Consider the following 25886-nt stretch of genomic DNA (forward strand, 5'->3'; position numbering starts at 1 on the left):
CTCGGAGTGGGCCTGCGGGCTCGGCCGCGAACGAACCGTCCCCGCGCCCGTCCCCGCGCGCCGCCCACCGCCGCCCGCCCGCCTCCGGCCTCCTCGCCTGCCGAGCCCCAAACTGCGTTTCCCAGGAAAAACGGGCTTGGAGTTCTGGGCACCGGAGGAACGAGGCCGCGCGCGTCACACTGGCGGCCCATGCTCTCAGGAGATTGTCCTCTGCCTGGGTCAGAGGACACTGGCAGGCCCACTCCACGGACAGAACCAGAGAAACGGCAGTAGCTACGGAACCGCCCGGGAGGAAACGGGGGGCGGCGACTGCAGGCGGGTACCTACGATTTATAAGGGCTTGAGGGGAATATCTGTCACATGCCAACGATAATAATAGAACAAAATGTTACCTTTGGTGGGAAAACAGCCCCGCTAGAAAAAGATTGGAAGGAATGATGCCAAAATATTAAGTGTCATTTCGGGTTCGGGGGGAATAGAAGTGATTTTTCACCTTCTTTTTTCCTTTGCAATTGTTCTCATCTTTCTGGTGCTTTCATAACGTAAAAAAACCTCTGGACTTGAAAAAAAAGTCTCATCGATGCAGAGGAGAGGAGCCTCACTCAGATCAGGGACCCAGGGCTGCAGGGCAGAGCCCCAGAGCCGGTGAGACCCAGAGGATGGGCATGAATTCTCCCACTGTCAGGCTCTGAAGATGTGCCCGTCTCCAAGGACACTGCAGTGACATGTCCCCTGGAGACGGAGGTCACCACTCATGGGGGCCCATGAGAGTGAGGAGCCTTACTGCAAGGATGACAGGGAGGCGGGGAAGGCACTGCCGCCCCCGTGCACCTGCCCTTAAATCCAAGCTGTCCTTATCTGGATTCAGCTTTCTTTATAACGGAACCTGAGCAAAACTTTCACTTTTGATTTCTTTTTTAAAGTTTCAGGAAATAAAAAAAATCAAGAAAATAGAAAAATTCCACTTTAATTAAACTGTACATTTGAATTTTTTCCTCAGTCACTAACTGAAGTCAAAAATAGGAATCAATTCCTGCAACCTTCCAAAGCAGCCTTTGAAATGCCAAGGTTTTAAAAGTTATTTTACAACATGAATTTACACGTAAATACAGTCAATCAGTGATCTTCCATCATGGAGGAGATCTGGTATTGGGACAGCCAGGGCAGAATCCAATTACTGCCTCATTACTGGAACACGTTTCAGCCTGGAAAAGAACAAAGAACAGAAAGAGATGGAAAGTTAGATACGGGATGAGAACCCAAACAGCTCCAGGAGGGTCCAGAATAGCAGACCACCCTCTTGAGGCCCAATGGCAGGAGTCCACCCGTAAAACTTGGATGCACACACACTACAAAAGCGCCTTTTAATCTATATTAAAACACCACCACCACCACCACACTTTTTATTTCAAATACTTTCAAACTTACAAGACAGTTAGAAAAATAATATAAACCTCATACAGAAAACTTCAACATTTGCTTATCCCCCCAGATACTCAGATCCACTGATTTTATCATTTTGCCACATTTGACATTTTTCCTTCCTTCCTTCCTCCCTTCTTCCCTCTCTCCCTCCCCTTCTCCCACCTAGCTATCAATTCATCTATTTGTCAATCCATCTCGCAACCCATTTTCTGAACACTTGAGTACAGGTTGCATAAATCATGCTCCTTCAACACTTAATACTGCCATGAACATTTCCTAAGAACAAGGATATTCATTTATCTACCTGAAGTGCAGTTATCAAGTTCAATAAATTTAACACTGATATAAAGCTTACATGTGTCTACTTTTTTCAGATATCTCAATATCCTTTTGGGCATTTTCTCCTTCCTTAATAGATCCTATCCAGGATCATGTATTGCATTTAATTGCCACTGTCTTTTTAGGTACTCATTGTTTTTTTAAGTTGAGGGAACATTATTTATAAAACATAAACTTTCCCATCTCAACCACCCCCAAGCATACAATGGGTGGGGGTGGATATCACCCATATTTACAACACGGTAGTACCTTCACCACATTCTGTTACTAAAATATTCCCATCTCCCCAAACAGAAACCCTATACCCATTATGCATTAACTCCCCATTCCCCCCAGCCCCATGATCCTAGCAACCTGTGTTCTATTTTCTTCCCTATGAACTTGTATACTCCAACATTTTCTTTGTAGTAACCATGGGCTTAAATTTAATACCCTTAAAAGTAACACTCTTGTTTGCTTAGATACCAACTTAAGTTCAATGTTATATACAAACTATGTTCTATTCCCCTCCATTCTATCTTTATGTAGTTCTTGTCACAAAGTACATGTTTCTACATTATGAGTCCCAAACCACTGATTTATCACTACATTTTATGCATTTGCCTTTTAGATTCTGAAGGAAGTAAAAAGTGGAGTTACAACCAAAGTACAATAATACTGGCATTTATATTTATCCCTGTCATCACCCTTACCGGAGATTCATATTTCTTCAAGCAGCTTTGATCAACTGTCTTTTGTCTTTTCCTTTCAATTTGGAGAACTCTCTTTAGCATCTCTTGTAGGGCTGATATGGTGGTGACAAATTCTCTGGTGACAAATGTCTTAATCTCTCCCTCATTTTTGAAAGACAGTTTTGATGTACATAGAATTCTTGGTTGGCAAGTTTTTGTTTTCAGCACTTTAAATACGTCATCCCATGGCCTTCTTGTCTTTATGGTTTCCAGTAAGAAATCAGCACCTTGATCTTACTGAGGTTCCCTTGTACATGATACACTGCTTCTCTCTTGCAGCTTTCAGAATTCTCTCTTTATCTTTGGCATTTGACAGTTTAATAATAATATGCCATGGTTTGGGGTCTATTTGGATTTATCCTGTTTGGAATTTATTGAGTGTGTTGGATGTGTATATTCATGTTTTTCTTTATATTTGGGAAGTTTTCCACCATTATTTCTTTGAATATTCTCTCTGCTCCTTTCTCTTTTTTCTTCTGGGATTCCCACAATGTGTGTATTAGTATATTTGATGGTGTCCTACAGGTTCCTCAAATTCTGTTCACTTTTCTTTATTCTTTCATCTTTCTGCTCCTGAAACTGAATGATATCAATGGTCTTATCTTCAAATTCACTGATTCTTTCTCCTGCTAGCTCCAATCTACTGTTGAACCTCTCTAGGGAATTTTAAATTTCTGCTACTGTGGTCTTCAGCTGTTTGGTTCCTTGGAGACATGACCCACCCAACTGTAGGTGATAACTCTGATTAGGTAATTTCCCCACCCATTCAACGTGGGCCTTGATTAGTTTACTAGAGCCCTATATAAGAGTTCATACAGAAGGAGCTTGCTGCTGCAGCTTAGAGATACATTTTGAAGACAGCCATTGAGAGCTGACATTTTGGAGAGCGCCATTTTGAAACACAACCTGGGAGCAAAGGAAAAAGACACCAGCCACGTGCCTTCCCAACTAACAGGTTTTTCGGACGCCAATGACCATCCTTCAGCAAAGGTACCCTATTGTTGATGCCTTACCTTGGACACTCTATGGCCTTAAGACTGAAACTGTGTAACCAAACAAAAGCCAACCCATTTCTGTATTTTGCATAATGGCAGCATTAGCAAACTGGAACAACTTCTTTCCCAGTGTTTGCTGTTTGACCTTTGCAAGGGCTCTCCTTCAGAACTTATCCATACAGTGAGTTTAGAGAAGAGCTCCAAGCCAAAGTCTAGAGGCTGTCCTAATCCTTTCTGTGCATGTGTGCTGTCTTGGGCATGTGTGTGTGGCCCTGGAAATTCTCTCATTTACACAGATACAAATGTCCCCTCTCCTCTAGAAAATAGTTTCCTCACAGTCCCGGGCACTACACTGTACGTCCTACATCCAGCAATCCCTTGTCCCAGCCAGCCACTTGACTACTGTCCCACAGCATTCTGTAGGAGAACTCTGTGAGCTGCCTTCTACCGCAGGGATAGTTTTGAAAAAGCAAGTACATGACTACCATTTTGGTTCAGTTTCTCAGGCCACTACCAGACAGACTGGGTCAGACATTCATGCTCAGTATGTACATGAGGGTCACTCTGCTCCTTCCAGAACTGAGACAAGGGATCTATACTGGAAGCACAGGCCAATTCCATGTCGAGTTAGTGAGGGGTAGAGGAGAGGCTAGCCAGGGCACCATGAAAACCTACGACTTTTAAGTAGCCTTTTCCTTGTTCTGCATTCGCCCTATTTACTAGTCCTTTAACCGTTTTCTGGAGCTTTGAGAAAGTTGTTTCTGCCAGTTCTTGCTGGTTGTTCAAAGCTTCTGTGATGGGACCGAGCCCTGAAATGTCTCATTCTGTCATTGTGATCGCAGTGAAGACCCACACCCTAATCTGTATTCTTAAAACGCTTTTTCTTTTACCCTCCAAACACACATAGAGACTCAGTTACAAGACTCTCATATTAGGATCCTTTGATAAGGCCAAGCTCTGATCCTGGCTTCACTCATTTACCTCATTCATTGCATGACCACAGGAAGGAACCAAAAACATGTTCACTTCAGGGCCAAAAGCCCTCAGGTTACCAGTTTTAAATCTCAGTTTTGCACTGAAAGAATGTCCACAGCAGCTCTGTTCATTAAACAGCCCCAAACGGAAGAACCAAATATCCACAGCAGTAGAACAGATAAATACGATGTGGTGTCTTTACTCAAACAGGGACTCAACGGCAATGAGCGCGAACCTGCGACTGCTACCTACGATGAAACAAAGGACTCTCACAAGCCACACACAAAAGAGTTAACGTTACCTGATTCCTTTAGATAAAGTTCAAGAACTGACAAGAGTAATCAACAGTGATAGCTGTCAGGAGAGTGGTTACCTTTGGGGATGGTGCGAGTAAGGGGACCAAGGTGACTCCTGGGGTGCTGGTCCATTCCTTGACCCACGTGCTTTTTCCAAGGGTGTATTCAGGTAGTAGAAATGTATGGTGCTGTGAGTGTAGGATCTGTGCACATTTATGCATGTTTATTATGCTTCAATAAAAAGTTTACTTCACTGTATGATTCCATTTAAATGAAATTCTATAATGGGCAAAACTAATTTATAGCAACAGGAAGCAGATCAGTGGTCTCCTGGGACAAGGAGTTGGGGATTGGGGTAGACTCAATTCCAACCAGAAGCAGGTTGTGCTGCCATGGAAGAAAAGTATTAGGAGACCTTGCCAAGTGTGAGACTCCACACCAGGTGCCAGGGATAAGACCCACAGAGTCATGACCCTCAAAACACTACTTCCAGTAGAGAGCCATAGGTGGGCAATACACAGAGTGAATTGATGTACAAAAGATGCAGGAGAGCCTCCAGGTTCCTTGAGAAGGAGCCTAGGTGGTTTGGGGGTGAGGAGCTGTGGGAACTGTACCTACATCAACCACAAGAGTAATATTCAGACTCACTTCATACCTCTGACTCTCCTTCCCCCATCCAGTTCCTCGCTCAGAGGTAAATGCCCTCATGAGTGTGATCAGAAACCCTCCAGCCCTCTTCCTATGCAAGAATGGGCACATATATGTGTGCAGGGAAATGTGCAGGCCGAAGAACCACTTTTTTTTTTTAATTGAGATTGTTCACATACCATACAATTATTCAAAGATCCAAACTGCATACTCAATTGTCCCCATCATACAGCTGTGCATCTATCACAATTAATTTTTTTTCAATTTTTAGAGCATTTTCATTACTCCAGAAAAGAAATAAAGACAAAAAAGGAAACTTAAATCCTCCCATACCCCTAATCACCCCCCCTCCATTACTGACTCATAGTATTGGTATAGTACATTTGTTACTATTGATGAAAGAACGTTAAAATACTAGTAACTGTAGTATACAGTTTGTAACAGGTATATTTTTTCCCTACATGACCCTCTATTACTAACTTCCAGTTACAGTGTCATACATTTGTTCTGGTTCATGAAAGAGATTTCTAATATTTGTGTAGTTAATCACTGACATTGCCCACCAGAAGGTTCATTGTTTTATACATTCTCATTTTTTTAACCTCCAACTGTCCTTCTGGTTACATACGTGACTCTGAGCTTCCCCTTTCTACCACATTCATGCACCATTCAGCACTGTTATTTATTCTCACAATGTGCTACTGTCACCTCTGTTAATTTCCAAACTTGTAAGTTCAACCTAGTTGAATATTCTGCTCCTAAAAAGCAACCACAGAGAACCTAAGATGGCGGCTAGGTGAGACAAGGCAAAATAACACCTCCATGAAAAATACTAGATAAAAACCAGAAGGTGACCCAGAATACCAGTTTCAGCGATGCACCAGCTAGACAAGGTCTGCTAGAACCACAGGGGCCGTACACTTGGTGAAAATGGGAGTCTGCATTCTGAAATGAGTGAGTAAGCCAGCTGAAAGACCTGCAGCCATGCTGCAGTATGGGGAAGCCAGGGGTTGGCATTTGGAGACAGACTGGTTCTTTATAAAAAAATAAATAAATAAAAAGGGAAAAACCCCGGGAGCAGCTGCATTTGCGACAGTGAAAACTGCGCAGTGAAGCACGGCAGAAGCAGTCTGAGCCAGCCTCTCGGTGTCTGGCAGGGAGGATAGCCTGCTGCAGATTCCCTCAAGGCCAGGGGAGCAGAGGGGAGAGCCAGAAGGAGAAAGAAACCCTGCTGCTTGCAGCTCCTCCCCGGCAGGCTGGAGACACGCCTGCCCGGGGCCGTGCCCACAGCCCAGAGCAGCGCCAGTTGTCCCGGAGCTGGAAAGGAGGAACTGTACGAGGAGAGGGGAGGAGTGGAGATGCACCATTCAGCCATCTTTGCATCAGGCTGAGAGTGTCCCTGCATGGCCCGGCGGCCCGGGGCTTGCCTTGAGGGACAGTGCGCACTTGTGACGTAGCATAGCCTTCCCTCAGCAGAGGTCCTGGAAGATCACAGCTGAGAAGGGGGGCCCGCTCGGAAAACCCAGGGACACTACGTCAATGCCAGTGGTTTGTGGGTCAGCGTCAGAGAGGACTGGGGGCAGAACTGAAATGAAGGCTTAGACTCTTGCAACAGCCTTGAATCTCCGGGAACACCTGGGAAGTTTGAACATTAAAGCCGCCCTGCCTCCCTAGCCACCCAGACACACGCCCCATATTCAGGGCAGACGGCTCCAGCAACACACCCAAATTGAGTTCACCAGTTGAACCTCACAAGAATCATTTCCCCACACACCACAAGAACAAAGTTGATAGCTGACTTGAGGGATATAGGTGACTCGCAGACGCCATCTGCTGGTTAGTTAGAGAAAGTGTACGCCACCAACTTGTATTTCTGAAAAATTAGATTTTTTTTTTTTTTAACAACTTGAAAGAACCCTATCAAGCAAAGCAAATGCCAAGAGGCCAAAAACAACAGAAAATCTTAATGCATATGATAAAACCAGATGATATGGAGAACACAATCCCAAAGACCCAAATCAAAATATCAGAGGAGACACAGTACTTGGCACAATTAATCAAAGAACTACAATCAAGAAATGAAAAATGACAAAGGATATAAAGGACATGAAGAAGACCATGGAACAGGATATAAGGGACATAAAGAAGACCCTAGAAGAGCATAAAGAAGACATTACAAGAGTAAATAAAAAAAATAGGAGATCTTATGGAAATAAAAGAAACTGTTGGCCAAATTAAAAAGATTCTGGATACTCATAATACAAGATTAGAGGAAGTTGAACAATGACTCAGTGTCCTAGAAGTCCATAGAACAGAAAATGAAAGAACAAAAGAAAGAACGGAGAAAAAAATGGAAAAAATTGAAACAGATCTCAGGGATACAATAGATAAAATAAAACATCCAAACTTAAGACTCATTGGTGTCCCAGAAGGGGAAGAGAAGGGTAAAGGTCTATGTTCTAGTTTGCTAATGCGGCAGAATGCAAAACACCAGAGATGGATAGGCTTTTATAAAACGGCGGTTTATTTCACTACACAGTTACAGTCTTAAGGCCACAAAGCGTCCAAGGTAACACCTCAGCAATCGGGTACCTTCACCGGAGGATGGCCAATGACGTCCGGAAAACCTGTTAGCTGGGAAGGCAGCTGGCGTATGCTCCAAAGCTCCGGCTTCAAAACGGCTTTCTCCCAGGACGTTCCTCTCCAGCAAGCTTGCTCCTCTTCAAAACATCACTCCCAGCTGCACTCAGTGAGTTCCCTCTCTCTGAGTCAGCTCATTTATATGGCTCCACTGATCAAGTCCCACCCCGAATGGGCGGGGCCACACCTCCATGGGAACATCTCATCAGAATCATCTCCCACAGCTGGGTGGGGCACATTCCAAGCAACGTCTGCCCCACAAGATTACAAAGATAATGGCATTTGGGGGACACAATACATTCAAACCGGCAAAGTCTAGAAAGGGTATTCAAAGAAATTGTTGGGGAAAACTTCCCAAACCTTCTACACAATATAAATACACAAAGCATAAATGTCCAGCGAACTCCAAATAGAACAAATCCAAATAAACCCACTCCGAGACATATTCTGATCAGACTCTCAAATACTGAAGAGAAGGAGCAAGTTCTGAAAGCAGCAAGAGAAAAGCAATTCACCACATACAAAGGAAACAACATAAGACGAAGTTGTGACTACTCAGCGGCCACCATGGACGCAAGGAGACAGTGGCATGACATATTTCAAATTCTGAGAGAGAAAAATTTCTAACCAAGAATACTTTATCCAGCAAAACTCTCCTTCAAATTTGAAGGAGAGCTTAAATTTTTCACAGACAAACAAATCCTGAGAGATTTTGCTAATAAAAGACCTGCCCTACTTCAGAAAGGGAGCCCTACCGACAGAGAAATAAAGAAAGGAGAGAGAGATATAGAGAATTTTAACAGACATATATAGAACCTTACATCCCAGATTACCAAGACACTCATTTTTCTCTAGTGATCATGGATCTTTCTCCAGAATGGACTAATATGCTGGGACATAAAACAAGCCTCAATAAATTAAAAAAAAAAAAAAAAGATTGGCTATACTGAAAGCACATTCTCTGACCACAGTGGAATACAAATAGAAGTCAATAATTTGTGAATTGTAACTCCACTATTTACTTCCTATGTGACATAAAATACACAAACTCTAATGACAAATCAGTGGTTTTGAACTCAGTGTAAAATATGTAAGTTTTGACAAGAACTATATAAAGGTGGGGGAATGGAGGAGTATAGGAGCATAGTTTGTGTCCTATTGAAGTTAAGTTGGTATCAAAGAAAAACAAGATTGTTACGGATTTAAGAGTTTAATTTTAAGCCCCACAGTAAACACAAAGAAATTATCAGAGAATATGACCATAGAGATGAAAAGTAGAGTATGGGTTAAGAGAAATGGGGGAAGGGGCAATGGGGAGTTAAGAAATGAGTGTAGGGTTGCTGTTGGAGGTGAAGGGAAATTTCTAGTAATCGATGGTGGGAAAGAGATAGCATTACAACATGCTAAATGTGATTAATCCCACTAATGGAATGCTAGGAAGGGGGTAGAATGGGAAGATTTAGGCTGTATATATGTTTCCACAATTGAGGAAAAAAAAAAAAAAAAAGGACAGTCTAAATAGACAACAATTGAATGCCAAGGATGACCCTGGATGGGTTCTGAGGATGGAGGAGAGGAGGCTCAAAGGGACACAGTTGAGACATAGGGGGGAAAAAAGGAAATATAGAATGTATGCTTCGTATCAATGTTGAATCTCTTGTACTTCTTAGCTGCATTTAATGGGATTGCATAAAAGAATGTTTTTGTTCATGGGAATTGTGTATGTGAATTATAGTGTTTGTTCAAGGATGGGTGCAGCTAGCTCTCATATGTTCAGAAGACAGAGCAATAGATGATGGATGATAGATAGGGAGGGAGGGAAAGAAATACCGGTGTGACAGCATGTTAAAGTTGGTGGACTGGGGTATCAGGGGAGGGGGGTCAGGGTATGCTGGAGTTCTGTGTATGGGGTTTGTATTGTTTTTGCAACTGTTCCTATAACTTTGAACTTATTTCAAAATAAAATAAAATTAAAAAGAAAAAAAAAAAAGCAATCACTCCCCATTCTTTAGCCTCGTTCTAAATCCCAGTAACTTATATTTCATGTCTATGAGTTTACAGATTATAATTAGTTCCTATCAGTGAGACCCTGCACTATTTGTCCTTACGAGTCTGGCTTATTTCACTCAATATAGTGCCCTCAAAGTTTCTTCATCGATCCATTTTTTTAAGACAATTTTGTTCACACACTGTTGGGGACGATTAAGGTAGATGTATAAAATCCACCCTCAGCGATGCCGGAGATGTGCAACATGGCCGCTGGGGCTGATGCGATAGCGGCTTAAGTTGCCCTCAGCCTTCTACGGAAGTGATAGCCGTTCGCGCCTAAGATTCGCACCTAGAGTGCTAGCTTTACTACCTGCCTTCTACCCCAGCAACAGTAGCCACCAATCCTGTGCTAGCCTTACATCTGCCATCCGCCCTAGCAACAGCAGCAGCCAATCCTAGACCGCCACCCGCCTTTGCAGCCACCAATCCTAGGCCGCCACCCGTTCGTACTAGCCACTCCCTCTACCTTAGAGTATATATACCCTGCCTCTTCAATAAAGTTTTGCAGCTTGATCAGAAACCTGTCTTGCTGTCGTCTTTCGTGTCTCTTGTCCCATACCATTCTTCCCTCGCAGGAGCTGGAGCCTCGGTTGATCGTCCCGCGGGCCGGGACAACACACCATACATTCTATCCTAAGTAAACAGTCAGTGGTTCCCTGTATAGTCACATATTTATGTATTCACCATCATCACCACTATCTATATAAGGACATCTCCATTTCTTCCACAAAGCAGGAAGAAGAGTCAAAGAAGGCAGAGAGACAAAAGAAAGAAAAAACAAAACAAAACATGACAACTGGGAAAGGAAAAAGGAAAGACAGCATTAAACTAAAGTAGGATAAAGAATCAGACAACATTACCAATGCAAAGAGTCCCATACTCCTCCCTTATGTCCCCTCTTATATTCATTTAGCCTTGGTACACTGCCCTTGTTACATTAAAGGAAGCATAATACAATGTTTCTGTTAATTATAGTCTCTAGCTTGCATTGATTGTATTTTTCCCCCAATACCTCCCTATTTTTAACACCTTGCAAGGTTGAGTTCATTTGTTCTTCCTCATGAAAAAACATATTTGTACATTTTATCACAATTTTTGAGCACTCTAGGATTCACTGAGTTATACAGTCCCGGTCTTTATCTTTCCTCTTTCCTTCTGGTGTCCCACATGCTCCTAACCTTCCTCTTTCAACCATATTCACAGTCGTCTTTGTTCAGTGTACTTACATTGCTTTGCTACCATCACCCAAAACTGAATTTCAAACATCTCACTCCTGTCTTTTCCTATCTGTCTGTAGTACTCCCTTTAGTATTTCCTATAGAGCAGGCATCTTGTTCACAAACTCTCTCATTTTCTGTTTGTCAGAGAATATTTTAAACTCTCCCTCATATTTGAAGGACAGTTTTGCCAGATATAGGATTCTTGGTGGGCCATTTTCCTCTTTCAGTATCCTAAATATATCACACCACTTCCTTCTTGCCTCCATGGTTTCTACTGAGAAATCCACACAGTCTTATCAAGCTTCCTTTGTATGTAATGGATCGCTTTTCTCTTGCTGCTTTCAGGATTCTCTCTTTGTCTTTGACGTTTGATAATCTGAGTATTAAGTGTCTTGGCATAGGCCTATTCAGATCTATTCTGTTTGCAGTACGCTTCTTGGATCTGTAATTTTATGTCCTTCATAAGAGATGGGAAATTTTCATTGATTATTTCCTCTATTACTGCTTCTGCCCCTTTTCCCTTCTCTTTTCCTTCTGGGAAACCCATGACGTGAACATTCATGCATTTCATGTTGTCATTCAATTCCCTGAGACATTGCTCATATTTTTCCATTCTTTTCCCTCTCTGTTCTTTTTTGTGTAGGCTTTCAGGTGTCTTATTCTCCATTCCTGAGTGTTTTCTTCTGCCTCTTGAGATCTGCTGTTGTATGTTTCCATTGTGCCTTTCATCTCTTGTGTTGTACCTTTCATTTCCATAGATTCTGCCAGTTGTTTTTTTGAACTTTTGATTTCTACCTTATGTATGCCCAGTGTTTTCTTTACAGCCTTCATCTCTTTTGCCATATCTTCCCTAAACTTTTTGAATTGATTTAGCATTAGTTGTTTCAATTCCTCAGTTGAAGTATAAGTTTGTTTCTTTGACTGGGCCATAACTTCGTTTTTCTTAGTGTAGGTTGCAGTTTTCTGTTGTCTAGGCATGGTTTCCTTGGTTACCCCAATCAGGTTTTCCCAGACCAGAATGGGCTCAGGTCCCAGAAGGAGGAAATATTCAGTATCCGGTTTCCCTGAGGGTGTGTCTTAGAAGACTGACACACCCTGTGAGGCTCAAGCTGCTGTGCTTTTCCTAACCTGCCCAGCAGGTGGCATCTGTCAGCCTGTAGCTCCTGACTGTTGTAAGGAGGTGTGGCCTCCTTAGTTTCTGTTTTGGCTGTTTCCTCCAGGCTCTGGGGTCTGGTTCTGAATGGAAGGTGGGTAGTAGAGCTGGGCACCACCTATTTCCTCATCGGGAAGGTACAACCCCTAGGGAGTTTTCATTTGCATTTAAATAGGTTCTTTGTCTCTGTCTCTGCTATCTCCACCTTTGTCTGGGTCAGAGTGCTGGGAGATGAAAATGGCTGAGGCTTTCTCCACTGAGCTACTCAGGTTGAGAGAGAGAAAAAGGGACAGAAAGCCCCCTTTCAGGGTTAGTCCACAGCCCCCAGTTCCACCTGTTGGCCAGAGACAGCACCCAGGTCTCTGGGCTCCCCTCCTGGAATAGAGATGTTCCCTGGCTCTTCAAGGTCAGTCATCACTAAAAGCCTCTGTCTGCTTGTTGGAGAATTGCAGCTTACATTGAGCAGTCCACGTTTGCCAATTAAAACCCCAGTTGAAGCTGGACTGAGGTATATTCACTTGTTCAGACAGTGCTGCTCTCTATCACAGTGAGGCTTTGCAGTTCAGGGTGCCATCGCAGGAAGGGGCTCCCAGCTCGGGTCTGCGGTTTCTACTCACAGAATTCACGCTGCAATCTCAGGCATTCCTCCCAATCCAGGTTGGTGCAGGATGTGTGGACAGTCATGGTTGTTCCCCAGGAGCTATTTCAGATCATTTACTAGTTGTTCCTGGATGTTTATTAGTTGCTTCGGAGGGACTAACTGACTTCCACTCCTCTCTATGCTGCCATCTTCTTCTGTCTCCCCAAGGACCACTCTTAACATCAACAGTACCGAATGTACACACTGCTCTGCAGCTTCTGGTCCCTCTTAATGAGTACATGAGTACACATCTAATTGTCCATGCTTTCTGACTGCTGCCCACTGCTCTGCAGAATGTCTATGCTCTTGCTGATAGGCATTAAGGGGCTCCCGATGTGGCACCCCATATGTGCATAGTTCCCTGCAAGAATGACCCATCAGGTGGCCAAAAATGTTCCTGATCAATAATGTCAGGTGTTGGTAAAGTGACTCTTATATTCACGAGCTGGGGGTGTTGGATAAGTGACTTACTCTCTCTGTGCCCTGCTTTCCCACTCTGTAAGATGGGATGACACTAGTATCCACAGTACAAAGTTGTGTGAGTATTAAATGAGTTGATACACATGATGGGCTCCCACAGTACCTGGCTCATCCCTATCTTTTCTCTCATACACTACAAGGAAACAAAAACAAGCTGGCACAGTCACTGCAGGGAGCCCATTCCAAGGAAAACAGTTAAGAAGAACAAGGAAGTAGTACTTGTCTTTCCTGATAGCAAAATATACTATAAGGCCACAGTAATTAAAACAGGAGAGCAAAAAACATACAAAAAGGCCAAGAAACCAGAATAGAGAGTCCTGGAACAGAACCACATGGGCATGGGGCCTTAGAACAAGGTGCAGCTACACTTCCCTTAACGAGACAGAACACTGGGTGGGACTGGGACCGCCAGGACTCAACCGGGTTTCCCGCTTCACTCAGGGCCACAGCTGGACTTCCTCTTCCCAGCCCTGTGGCAGCCAGGTGGGACCATCTGGCCCATGGACAGTGGTGGAAGTAATGACTGTGACTTCCAGGCAGAACCACAGCAACCTCCAGCGTACTGCCCCCCTGTGAAGGCCATGTGCAGAAGTGGAAACAAACTGGGATCCTGAGTGACTTCCCTTGTCTATGACACTGATGCTTCCATTGCTGACCCCAGTGTCAGGCCACTGGAATTTGGGGGTTGTTTCTAATCACAGCCAGCTTACTCACTAATACAACTGGCTATCCACTGTAGAAAAATAAGCTGGATCCTGCCTTACTCTGTAACCTGCCCCCACTCCCCAATATAACAGATTAAAGAGCTAAACAAAACACAAAACTATAGAAGCTTTAGAATAGTGTATGTATAGTCTGGGGTAGGGAAGGCCTCCTAAAGACAAAAAAGTAAAACATGCCAATAAAAGAAGTGGATAAAATTGAGTACACCAAAAAATGAAAACTTTTCTCTAACAAAGACAGTTAAAAACCATGCAACAGACAGGAAGAAAATATTTGTGACACCCTAAAAGACAAAAAATTATTATCCAGATTTTTAAAAATTCCTAGACATCAGTAAAACAGTCAACCAATCAACAAAAAATGGAAAAATGAGCAAAGGATATGAGCAGACTATTCACAAAAGAGCATTTAGCAAAGGCTGAGAAATGTATGAAAAGAGGTTCAACCTCATCAATAATCAGGGAGAGGCAAATTAAAAGAAAATATAATGTTTGTACCCATCAAACTAGCAAACCTAACAGGTGATATAATAACAAGATGCTTTCATAAGTAAAAGGTACACAGCCTCTTTTGGAAAGGAATTGGGCAGGATTTATTCATCATAAATGCACATAACCTACCAATTTATACTATATTATATTATGTTACTTATATTTTAAAATCACATAGAAAAATGTGTGTATATACATACGTATGGGTATGTGTTTGTGGCTGCACAAAAAAGTTCTCAAGGTTACATATGAAACTGATAGCAGAGGTTATTCTGGAGAGAAGGAAAGTTTGGGGAAGTTGTCAAGGGGCACTTTAAGCTTAACTACCTGTAAGGTATGAATTTTCACAATGAGAATCTATTCATATATTACTTATGTAATTCAAAATAACAGCTTTTTCAAAAGGCCTAATTAAAATACAATTTTATCATTGCTGACAATTGCCTTTAAACAAATACATGATAATTTTGATGTGTCTCTGGAAGGTTTCTGAAAAGCCCCTGGTCTCCCATGGCTTACCGTCTCAGCAGCTCCTCAGGTGACATGTTTCCGGGCCCTTCTCCATCACTTTGGCTGTCACTGCTGTCAGTACTCTCTGAACTACTACTTTTTTCTGATTTTTTATTCTTTTGTTTGCCTTTGTGTTTGTGCTTCTTGTGTTTCTTCTTCTGTAAAGAGGAAAAAAAAAAAGGGAATTTTATCCAACGAAAGGCTAATGAGATATTTGGCTGCTGGAGTCATTCAAAATGGAAACCAAAACCCCCCATTGGGGTGAGCCTTAGCCTAACATAGAAACAGGACAGCGGTGCCTGCTCTGCACTGTGCACCTGCTGGCAGGGCTGGTCCTCTAGCAGCAGACATGGCTGGAACGCAGGTATAGCCCTGCAACCTTCCAGAAGCCTGCCTGGCCTTCTTTTTTTGGACAACTGAAAACTACAAGCACCCTGGAAAAGCACACAGAAGAAATGGGCAGAACGTTACAAAACAGCAGATACACTGGAAGAAACAAGTGGAGACTGCTTCTCAAATCTGTCAGCACTAATATTTTTCCTTTGACTAGAAGAGTACTTTATTTATTCTCCATGTTCAGGAATCCTTTTTTTTCTGGTAGCCAATAATGAAACTGTTGCTACTCTATTTTACTAAAAGCCCATCACTTTGGATACCCAACAATGACATTAACCAAATTGAAAGCCTATGTCATAAGCCAAAAGACGACATGGATGACATCAAGTTAACTTTCTAAGAAAACTCAACATTGTAGTAAGAAATAAGAGTTACAACTAAAGTCTTCCTACTGTCCTCTAACAATCAACAAGTCAGTCTTCACCTGTCATTTCTGTTCACAATGAAACTCCAGATGGCTCATGGCACAGCCCTTGCCAGTGGGGTGGAGGTCACAGAATGAAAGCGGTTTGGTGGGAAGGAGTTTCTTGCCTGCCCTGGGTGTCCTGTGAAGCAAGGGCTGATGCCTCCACCTGTGGGGTCCCTGCAATTGTACATCACATGCTCAGAAGTCAGAGGCCACAACTCACAGTGTTTAACAGACTTGCAAAGGGTCCTTGATGTGTCCCTGATACCTAAGGGGCTAGATGCCAGTCTGCCTGGCATGGGAAGGGCCTTCCTGCTCTCCTATAACTGTACGTTTCCTACCTAGCAAATTCACTTACATTTAAGAATCTATTATAAAGAAATAATCTAAAGAAATAATCAGAATGCAGACAAAAGATTTACAAAGGCAGGAAACTGGGAACAACCTAACAATCCATGAAGGGGGAATAGTTAAATTATGACACTATGGTAATGGAGCCCCTTACAACAGGATTTCCTAGATATTGCAGATGACATGCAAAAATGCCCATAAAGGCAAAAACCCGGATTCCAAACTTTCTATACAGTGCGCTCCAAATAAGGTAGAAAACGTGGATGCAGAAATAAAAGACTGAAAGGAGATAAATATGCCAAAATGTTACACTTGTATTCTCTGGGTCACTGGGTCATAGGACTATGGGTGCTTTTTGTTTGTGTGTTTTTAATTAACATTTTTATTGTGATATAATTGTAGATTAACACGCAGTTGTAGGAAATAATAGAGATTTTGGGTGTGCTTTATCCAATTCCCTTCAATAGTAACATATTGCAAACCCATGGTAAAATGGGTAAAATATCACCACGAGGAAACCGATGTTGATACAGTGAAGTTGATACAGTCAAGATGAAGAACATTTCCATCACCACAAGGACTCTCATGTTCGCTTTTTTTTTTTAGGAGAGGATGCTTTGTTTTATTTTGTTCTTTAATCAACATGATAGTAGGAAGTACACTAATAGAAGGACTTCAGAGAGAACCTGCCAGCTGTATTGTGCCTTCAGAACCAGAAAACAAAAGCAATATTAAATACAGATTCAATGCAATCCCAATCAAAATTCCAACAGCCTTCTTTGCAGAAATGGAAAAACCAATCATCAAACTTATATTGAAGGGTAAGGGAACTCAAATAGCCAAAAACATCTTGAAAAAGAAGGAGATTGTATGATACATGAATATATCTCAATAAAACTGCTGGAAACAAAAAGAAGAAAGTTGGAGGACTCACACATCCCATCATGTTCGCCTTTTATAGCCACACCCACTAAACTTTTGCCCCCACCCACTCCTTAACCTCTGTTATCCATTTCCATAATTCTGTCATTTCAAGTATGCTCCATAAATGGAATTATGTAACATGCAACCTTTTCAAATTGGCTTTTTTCGCTCAGCATGATTCTTTGGCGATCTACCAGGAGGGCGTATGCATTAATAGTTTGTTCCTTTTTAACACTGAGTGGCACTCCACGGTATGGCTGTACCACAGTTTTTAACCGTTTACCCACTGAAAGACATGTGGGTTATTTGGGCTATCAACAAATAAAGCTGCTACAAACATACATGTATAGGCTCTTTTTTTCCCCCTCAATTCAATTTTATTGAGATATATTCACATACCATACAATCATCCACAGTGTACAATCAATTGTTCACAGTACCATCATATAGTTGTGCATCCATCACCAAAATCAATTTTTGAACATTTTCATTACTCCGAAGAAAATTAAAATAAGAATAAAAATACAAGTAAAGAAGAACACCCAAAACATCCCAGCCTCCACATCCCTCCCTATTATTCATTTAATTTTTGTTCCCATTTTTATACTCATCTTTCCATACACTGGATAAAGGGAGTGTGAGCCATAAGATTTTCACAATCACACAGTCACACCATGTAAGCTACATAGTTACACAATCGTCTTCAAGAATCAACGCTACTGGGTTACAGTTTGACAGTTTCAGGTATTTCCTTCTAGCTATTCCAATATCGTGTACAGGCTTTAGTGTAAACGTTAAGTTTTCACTCCTCTGGGATAAATGCCCAGGATTGCAATTCCTGGGTTGTATGGTAGCATATTTAGTTTTTTAAAAGTCTGCCAAACTGTCTTCCACAGCAGATGTACCATTTTACATTCCCACCAGGAACGTTTGAGTGATCTAGCATCTCCCCATCCTCACCAGAATTTGATGTTATCACTATTTTTCACTCTAGTCATTCTGATAGGTGTGTAGAGACATCTCATTGTGGTCTTAATCTGCAGTTCCCTAATGCACTGTATGTCCTACAGCCAGCAATTCCTTGCTCCAGACAGCCACCTGACTACTCTCCCCCAGCATTCTGTGGGGACACTTGGTGTGCCACCTTCTATGTGCAAGGCAAGTTCTAGGACAGCGAGTCCCTCAGACCACCACCAGACACATTCGGCCAGACATACATGCTCCAGAGTGCCTGAGGGCCACGTCGCTCCTTCTGGAACTGTGCTGGGAGCACAGGCCAGCTCCACACTGAACCAGGGAGGGGTGGGAGGGGGCCAGTCAGAACATCAGGACATCCTCCTGTTTTTATGGGGCTTCTGCCTTGATTTGGTGCTCACCCTATTACTGCAATCCTTTCATGGTTTTCTGAAGCTTTGAGGAATATGCCTCTGCCAGTTCTTGCTGGCTGTTCATAGCTTCTGAGGGGGGATGGAGCCCTGAAGTTCCTCACTCTGCCATCTTGATTGGGGCAGGGTTGAAAATCTATGTACTATTTTTTTTAAATAATCTTTTCTGTTTGGTAAGAACTTACTTTTTAATAAGCAATAAAATAAATGGTATAGCTTGAACCTGGCAAAACTACAAATCATGCTTCTTTAATCTCTGGGATTAGCCCTGGGATAATTAGTTAACACTCCTTTTGGTTTGTCACAGTGTCTTGTGAGAAGATTCAAATAAACCAATGCTTCTGAAAAGTGATCAATATAAAAGACTCTACAGTCTGGTTGGTTTATTAGAAACAGAATTAGCCTCTTGACAGATTTTGCCATGACATAAACAAAATCATTTTTAAAAGCACATGTAAGAATAGAGATAAGCGATATCAACAGTGAAAGCACACCCTGCTCTTTCTATTCAAGTTTCCTTTACTTCAGAGGGCAAGCCACTGGACTAAAATCTCTTTTTGCAATGAAGATAAAGTAGTTAAGAAATGTTCAAAATAACACCACCCTTTAATATTGAAAGAATAATCAGTAAATACAAGTTTATTATTTAATACACAAACACCACCCTAAGATACTTAAATGCCCTTTTCCCTGCTTTTCAATGTTCACAAATAAACCAAAATTAAAAAAAAAAAACACAAAAACCCAGAACTGAACAAATTACAATATTCTGCTTTGAAAGAAAAATAAAATTTCTGAAAAGCTGAGGGCTGACACTGAATGTCAACATTTGTTAAGGTGCAGAGACCTGGCCACAGGATACTTTCTCTTATTGGTTTTGTGTTATTACCAGAAGAAGCAGGCAGGGCAGACCACAAACACCAACTGTGCGACCCCCAAAAGTTACTCACCTTCTCTTTCTTTCGTTTATGATCTTTCTTGGCCTTGTGTTTTTCTTTGTTCTTTTTATGCTTCTCCTTTTGAGGTGCCTCAGGTTTCTGACGAGCATCTGAAACAGAAATGTAATGAACTCATAAACTACAGAGGAAAAATAAAGGCTAAATTTTAAAAAAAGGAAGTTACTTAATTACTGAATTAGGACTCTGATCTAGATGAAACAGAACTTCTGCCCTATGATCTGCTTTGGCCTCAGTGGGAAATGAATGGATTATAGTGCACACTGCATTGTAGCTCTATATTTAAAAAGCTGCCAGAAAGCAAGATGGCAAAGTGAGAAGTTCAAGGGTTCCATCCCACCACAGCAACACTGAAAAACCAGCAGAAACTGGCAGATCCAATTTTCTCAGCGCTCTGGAAAATACTTATGGGATTGCAGTAACTGGGTGAGAACCTAATCAAGAGAAAGGCAACTTAAAAGAGGAAGGAAAATCTTGTGACACCCTTGCTGGCCTTTCCCCCACCCCATCCCCAGCTTGGGTAGTACCAACTCTCCCTCCCAGCGTGAGTCCCTGGTCCTGGATTCCAGAGTGAGCACAGTAACCCCAGTGCTATTTGTACTGGGGTGCAGGTGTGTCTATGCCAATACATCAGGTAGCAGCATGAAGGACTGATCCAGGATGCTCATCTCAGTCTCACCAGTCCCAGAACTTGCTCTGGATATAGAAGCGGCTGATAGCGCCACTAAAACACTTTAAGAAAGCATCAAACCACAGCTACCTGGGCAAAGGATTACTAGATGAAACATACAATTGTGCCTGGGACCAGGAGGAAAGACCGAAAATTTCCTGGGGAAAATTGGGAGCATTCAGAGTATCTATGTATATGAGGGAACTGATAAAACTGTGTGTGCATGCCTAGGACAAGATGCATGCTCAGAAAAGATTCGAGAGGACCCTATGCTTTCACCTCAGGCTGTCCTTTAGGCTCAATGAAAGGCTGGCTAAGCGCTTAAGGAAAGCATTGGCACAGAGCCAATTTGCAAAGACTGGGAAAGGAGTTTTCTTTTTGTTGTTGTTTTTGTTTTGTTATTGTTAGCTCCAGGCATTCAAGGAAATCTCTCTTATAACACTAGCTGACTACAGGCTTAAGGAACAGAGACTTCTGTAACTACATACATCAAGGTATATGGTTTTTGCATAAATAGTTTGGGAAAATAACTAAACAAATAGACTATGGCAGTTTCAACAATAAGAAGGGGGAGGGGGGGCCACAAACCATGGGATTGGAAAATCAGTAAATAAATAGACTATGGAAACCTTCAACAAAAAGAATGGGGAGGGCAGCAAACCATGGGGAAGGGCAAGAATTTGATTTCCAGGGTTAACACATTAAATATCAGATTTCCACAAAAAATCATAAGACATACAAAGAAACAGGAAGAGAAAGCCCATTCAAAGGAACAAAATAAAGTGGCAGGCACCATCAATGAGGAATATCACACCTTGGGCATATCAGTGAAAGACTTGAAAAGCTGCCAGAAACCTCAACATAAGACCATCGTGACTTAACCAATATCATACTACAACTTTATGTCTGATGAAGTCAGAGGAAGATAAGGTCGGACCATAACATGCACGAGCCTTTCTTAATTTAACATCTTCAGGTATGCTCAGAGATAGACCGCAGTCTGAATCTCAGTTCTGCTTTTGGCCACATTGTTTAACCTTTTCAAGTCTCAGTAAAATGGGGATAATAAGAATCCCTATGCCTCTTCAGGATACAGGAAGAATTAGATGGGATCATGCACATGAATCCTATAGTCTGGAATAATGGCATGCAGTTTTTCCAAATATCACACCTTTTACTCTTCTTTGCTTTTTGTCATCTCCTTGAAAGCTGTTTAACAAACCTTTGATAAGGTGGCCCAGATAGTCTAATGCTCTATTTATAGCATCCTCTAGTGTCCACATATAAATGTTGGTATGGTTCTCAACTCACTGAGGCAGAAGACAGGAGGCAGCCGTGGGCCGAACTCTTCTCTTTCATCCATCTGCATCTTCTGTATTGGGAAGGAAGGTGCAGGCTCCTGGGGTGTTGGCTCAATAGCTGAAAACACCAGGGTATTAACTTCATTTATTTGCCAAATGTTAATGTGTTTGAGTCTTTAATTAATGAGTGCTGCCACCAGATAACGCATGCTTTTGTTTACTGCTATGCTTAACTAGCTTGTGCCAGGTGGTGAGGACTCAGCAGGGAACACAGCAGACCCCATCTCTGCCCTCTGGAGAGACTCGGGCACACACAGGCCCTTGTGACCAAGTGCACTCAGGGCCATAATAAGGGGTAGCAAGTGTGCCTGTGGGCACACACTTCAGATCACCAGGAGACCTGAAGAGTAAAACACATCCTCGAGGAAGGGCCATCTGAGAAGAAATAAAATCTTACAAATAGGAATATAGGACTATGACCTACTTTAGAAAACTGAGACTAATTTCATTCAAAATAAATTATCATGTTCATTATTAATAACCTCATTTTTTTAACAGATGACTGTATTTTCAGAGTAGAAAAGAAAATAAAAATGGGAAAAGTCTGGAAAACTATGCATCAAAATGTTAACGGTGGTTATCTTTGGGAAGCGAGATTATAAGGGACTTAAGCTTTCTACATTTCAATATATTTTAACTTTCTAAATACAAGTATACATGACTTTTGTAATAAGAAAGTAAGTTTCTCTTTTTCTTACCAAAGAAAGAAAAAGAAAAGGGCTGACATTTGCAATCACTTAAGAACAAACAAAATTTTATATGTCTATGCAACTTCTTGGTTAAAGGTCCTTAAAAATTATACTCAAATCTACCATAGACTGTCAGGAGCAGACCATGCTAAGAGATGGGAAATTTTATCCAACCACCCAAACATCTGAAGAGTCTCCCACAACCACAAGCCCTGGACAGCCTCCCTTCCTGTGTCCAAAACTACTGGCTGGGGCATTGAGAACAGGCAGGAGCAGCTATGCCTTGGAAACAAGTGTCAGCCTTCACCGAGGGCTACGGCCATTCACCGAGGGCTACTGCGTACCAGGCAACTCCTATCTGATGGCTGATCCAGAATACACAACTTGCCCTGCAGAGAGGAAAGCAGGAAGAAGCCCTGTATACTTTCATCACCAACTGTTTTCCAATAATCCTGGCACCTTATTATCAAACAGGTTAAAAAAAAATGGTTTTGCTGTTATTTTTTTTTAAAGAAACTCTTATTCTTTTTGAAGCCTTCTCAACTAGGGTAAGCAGAAAATCAGTACCACAGATATCCTAAAAATATACCTGAGATTTATACCAGATTGAAAAAGAAAGAACTCTGATCTACCCCAATGAAATCTATAAAAAGATTAAACACCAGCAACTGTTAATTGTCCTGTTTAACATTACAGGCTGAGGAAAGAGGCAGCTTCTCTAGAGACATCATCTTTAGATCCAGAAGTCTGAAATACTGACATACTGTGTGCCACTGCTGGTGTTTCCGCCAGCTCAGTCTCTTGGGAACTTTTGCAGTTGGTCTCCCTGTCGCCCGCCTGATCATCCTCACTGTCGCCTTGCTCATCATCGGAGGACGAGGACTTTTCATCTGAGGAGCTGGCAAAGATGGCCTTGAATAAGTCCATGGATGGGCGGCTAAGACCTTCTTCTCCCTCAGTCTGTGAATCCGCACCTTTGTTTACCATCTACATTGAGAAGGAAATAAGAGTCAGGAATGATGAAGCAAGGGTGAAAGGAGCTAAATATTCTAGAATAACACACAAGTTTATGCTCACATACATGGGATCACACTCACAAACTGCAGGACTTAGCAGTGATGACTCACACGCTTTTTTTCTGTGGTGTTTCTGAGTCAACAACTGCGGAATGTGCCAATAGGTAGAAGCAGCCGAAATCTCCACTAGAAAGGGCTCTCCTGGAGATTAGTCATTGATCAGAATTGCAAAGGGCCCAGAAAAATGTAGTCAGGACTGGTGCAGTACCTATGTCCTACTTTAAAGAGTGAAATGAGACTCCTAAAACACAAATTTCATTTTTGATGACTGCCAGCATTATTTATGTACTTTGCTAACAATCCTTCCTTGTAACTGCAAACAAAGTCTACCCAAGCCTTCAGAGACTTCACGTCAAAGATAATGACGCCAGTCTGCTATGGAAAAACACTGAAAGGAAATTGGGTTCTCCTCAGAATGGGAGGGAGGCAGGACCACACTGATAAAATGATCATGGAACTTCTGCAATCATCCATCGCCTTCCTAAAATAAGCACTAGCTTATTTTAGATTAACAGCTTATTTTCAGATTAACAGAATAAAACGGCAGTAACTTTGTATGAACTCAATGCAATAAACACAGAGCCAAGGTAAAGTGCTTACCACCACACAGGACGCTGAGGGGAATCTACTGGGTTAAGTGCAAACAGGAGCAATGGGAGACGCTGCAGGACCAGCCCCCACCCCTTCCTGCCCAGAACCCCTTCAGCCTGCCCCTTGTCCTCTGAAGAACCCACGTTAGAGAGGGCAGGAGACTCTGTGAACGCTGCACTCCTGCAGTGTGCCAGCGGGTGGCGCTGGACTCTACAACCCAACTTCCCTCACTCTTGGTCAGTAGTTTGTCCACCGTACCACGCCACCTCTAATTTGTGGAGCAGAATTACAATATCCACATGAGGAAAACTGGTACAAGATAGTAGAGTTTGTAGTTTAAAATAAGCACTTTTCATAGAAAAAAATTAAAGAGGAAAAAAAATGTCAGGACAGTACTCAGATCTTGTTTTCTAAATACCATTTTTCACTAAAAGAAACCAGGGCTGACTCCAGAGCTGGGGTTGAGAAAGAAAAAGATGAGCCTAAAACATCTTAGTGTACCCAGAGAAAGGACAAAAAAGCCAACTTGAAAGTGCTCCAACTAGCCAAACCTAGGACAATTTGAGAATTAAAGAATAAAGTAATGAATTACCTTCTTTTGAATGAAATAGGACACCATGAGTCCACATTGATATAAATAAATACACAGTTTGATGAGGGACAGAACAATTTACATATCCATGGCTCCTAAATACTAGAATAATTAAGTCAGAATTAATAAAAAAAATAATAAATAAAAGTACTTATTACAAAGGGAAAAGAGTAACGTCACAATGGAGAAGCCTGGCAGATGCTGCCTTAATCAAGGATCAAAGTGAATTTCATGAGTAATGGCACAGCCGACATCACGCGCCGCAGGAGAGACTGCAGTGGGAACACAGCATCCCTGCCGAGGTAATCCTGCCAAAGACACGTGAGCCAACTCTAATCGAAAGGAAACGTCAGACAAGTCCAAAGTGAGGGACGTTCTACAAAATGACTGGCCTGTAATCTTCAAAATTATCACTCATGGAAGTCAAGAAAAGATTGAGGGAACTGTTCTAGACTGAAGGAGAGAAACTAAAGAGATGTGGCAGCTAAACGCAATAAGTGATGTTAAACTGCATCCTTCTTGCTATAAAAGACGTTGTGAGCGCAACCGGTGGAATCTGAATGGGATCTGAAGATTAGACAGTAGAAATGTATTGATGTATCAGTGATTTTGATGGTCATTTTGATTATATAGAAGAATGTCCTTCTATGAAAGAAATCCATACCACATATGAGTATTAGTGGGCAATAGGGCATCTGACTGGCAACTTACTCTCAAGTAGTTCAGGAAAAAATTCTCTGTTTTATTTATATTTTTCAGATTGTTTCAAAATTCTAAATTTTTTTTTACAGAAGTCAGAAGAGAGGGCCTGACAGTGAAGCACAGGAAATCATGGCAACAACTCCCAAGAAAAGCCAGGACCCTGAAGTCTTTATAGCAAGCCACAGACACCATTGCTACATGCATGAACCGTACACTGAATGATGGCTGACTAATATCTGTTTTCACAGACATTTCTGGACTTTAATGGGGTCTATAATACTAATTGTATAGGCAGAATTGCTGTAACCATGTCTGCTATTCAACTCTTAGATGGCTACAGAAGTTGAACTATTTTTTATTTTTCCCAGATTATGAAAGGAGTTGTACTGTAATTAAATAGCAACAACTCAAACTAAATATACAAGGACTATATTTCCAAAGCTCCCTCACCCATTGTCCTCCACCTTAATTC

The 25886-nt window shown here is 41.9% G+C and overlaps 1 protein-coding gene across 3 annotated transcripts in view; it reads right to left on the reverse strand.

Moving 5' to 3' along the window:
- Positions 1-951: 951 nt before the first annotated feature.
- The window catches only part of GPATCH1 (G-patch domain containing 1), a 56395-nt gene continuing 31460 nt past the window's right edge, over positions 952-25886 (reverse strand). For 2 of the 3 annotated variants that reach the window (XM_037820016.1, XM_037820017.1), the window contains 5 exons: positions 23218-23440; positions 21715-21822; positions 19728-19825; positions 15325-15473; positions 952-1205 (listed from right to left, as the gene is read on the reverse strand). In XM_037820016.1, the coding sequence (XP_037675944.1) occupies positions 1175-1205; positions 15325-15473; positions 19728-19825; positions 21715-21822; positions 23218-23440 (609 nt within the window). In that variant the 3' untranslated portion in view covers positions 952-1174. Of the gene's footprint in view, positions 1206-15324; positions 15474-19727; positions 19826-21714; positions 21823-23213; positions 23441-25886 lie in introns of those variants that run through there. The other variant, XR_005214382.1, reaches the window with a different exon arrangement.

This window comes from Choloepus didactylus, chromosome 27 (assembly GCF_015220235.1).
Source record: "Choloepus didactylus isolate mChoDid1 chromosome 27, mChoDid1.pri, whole genome shotgun sequence".
NCBI lineage: Eukaryota > Metazoa > Chordata > Mammalia > Pilosa > Megalonychidae > Choloepus > Choloepus didactylus.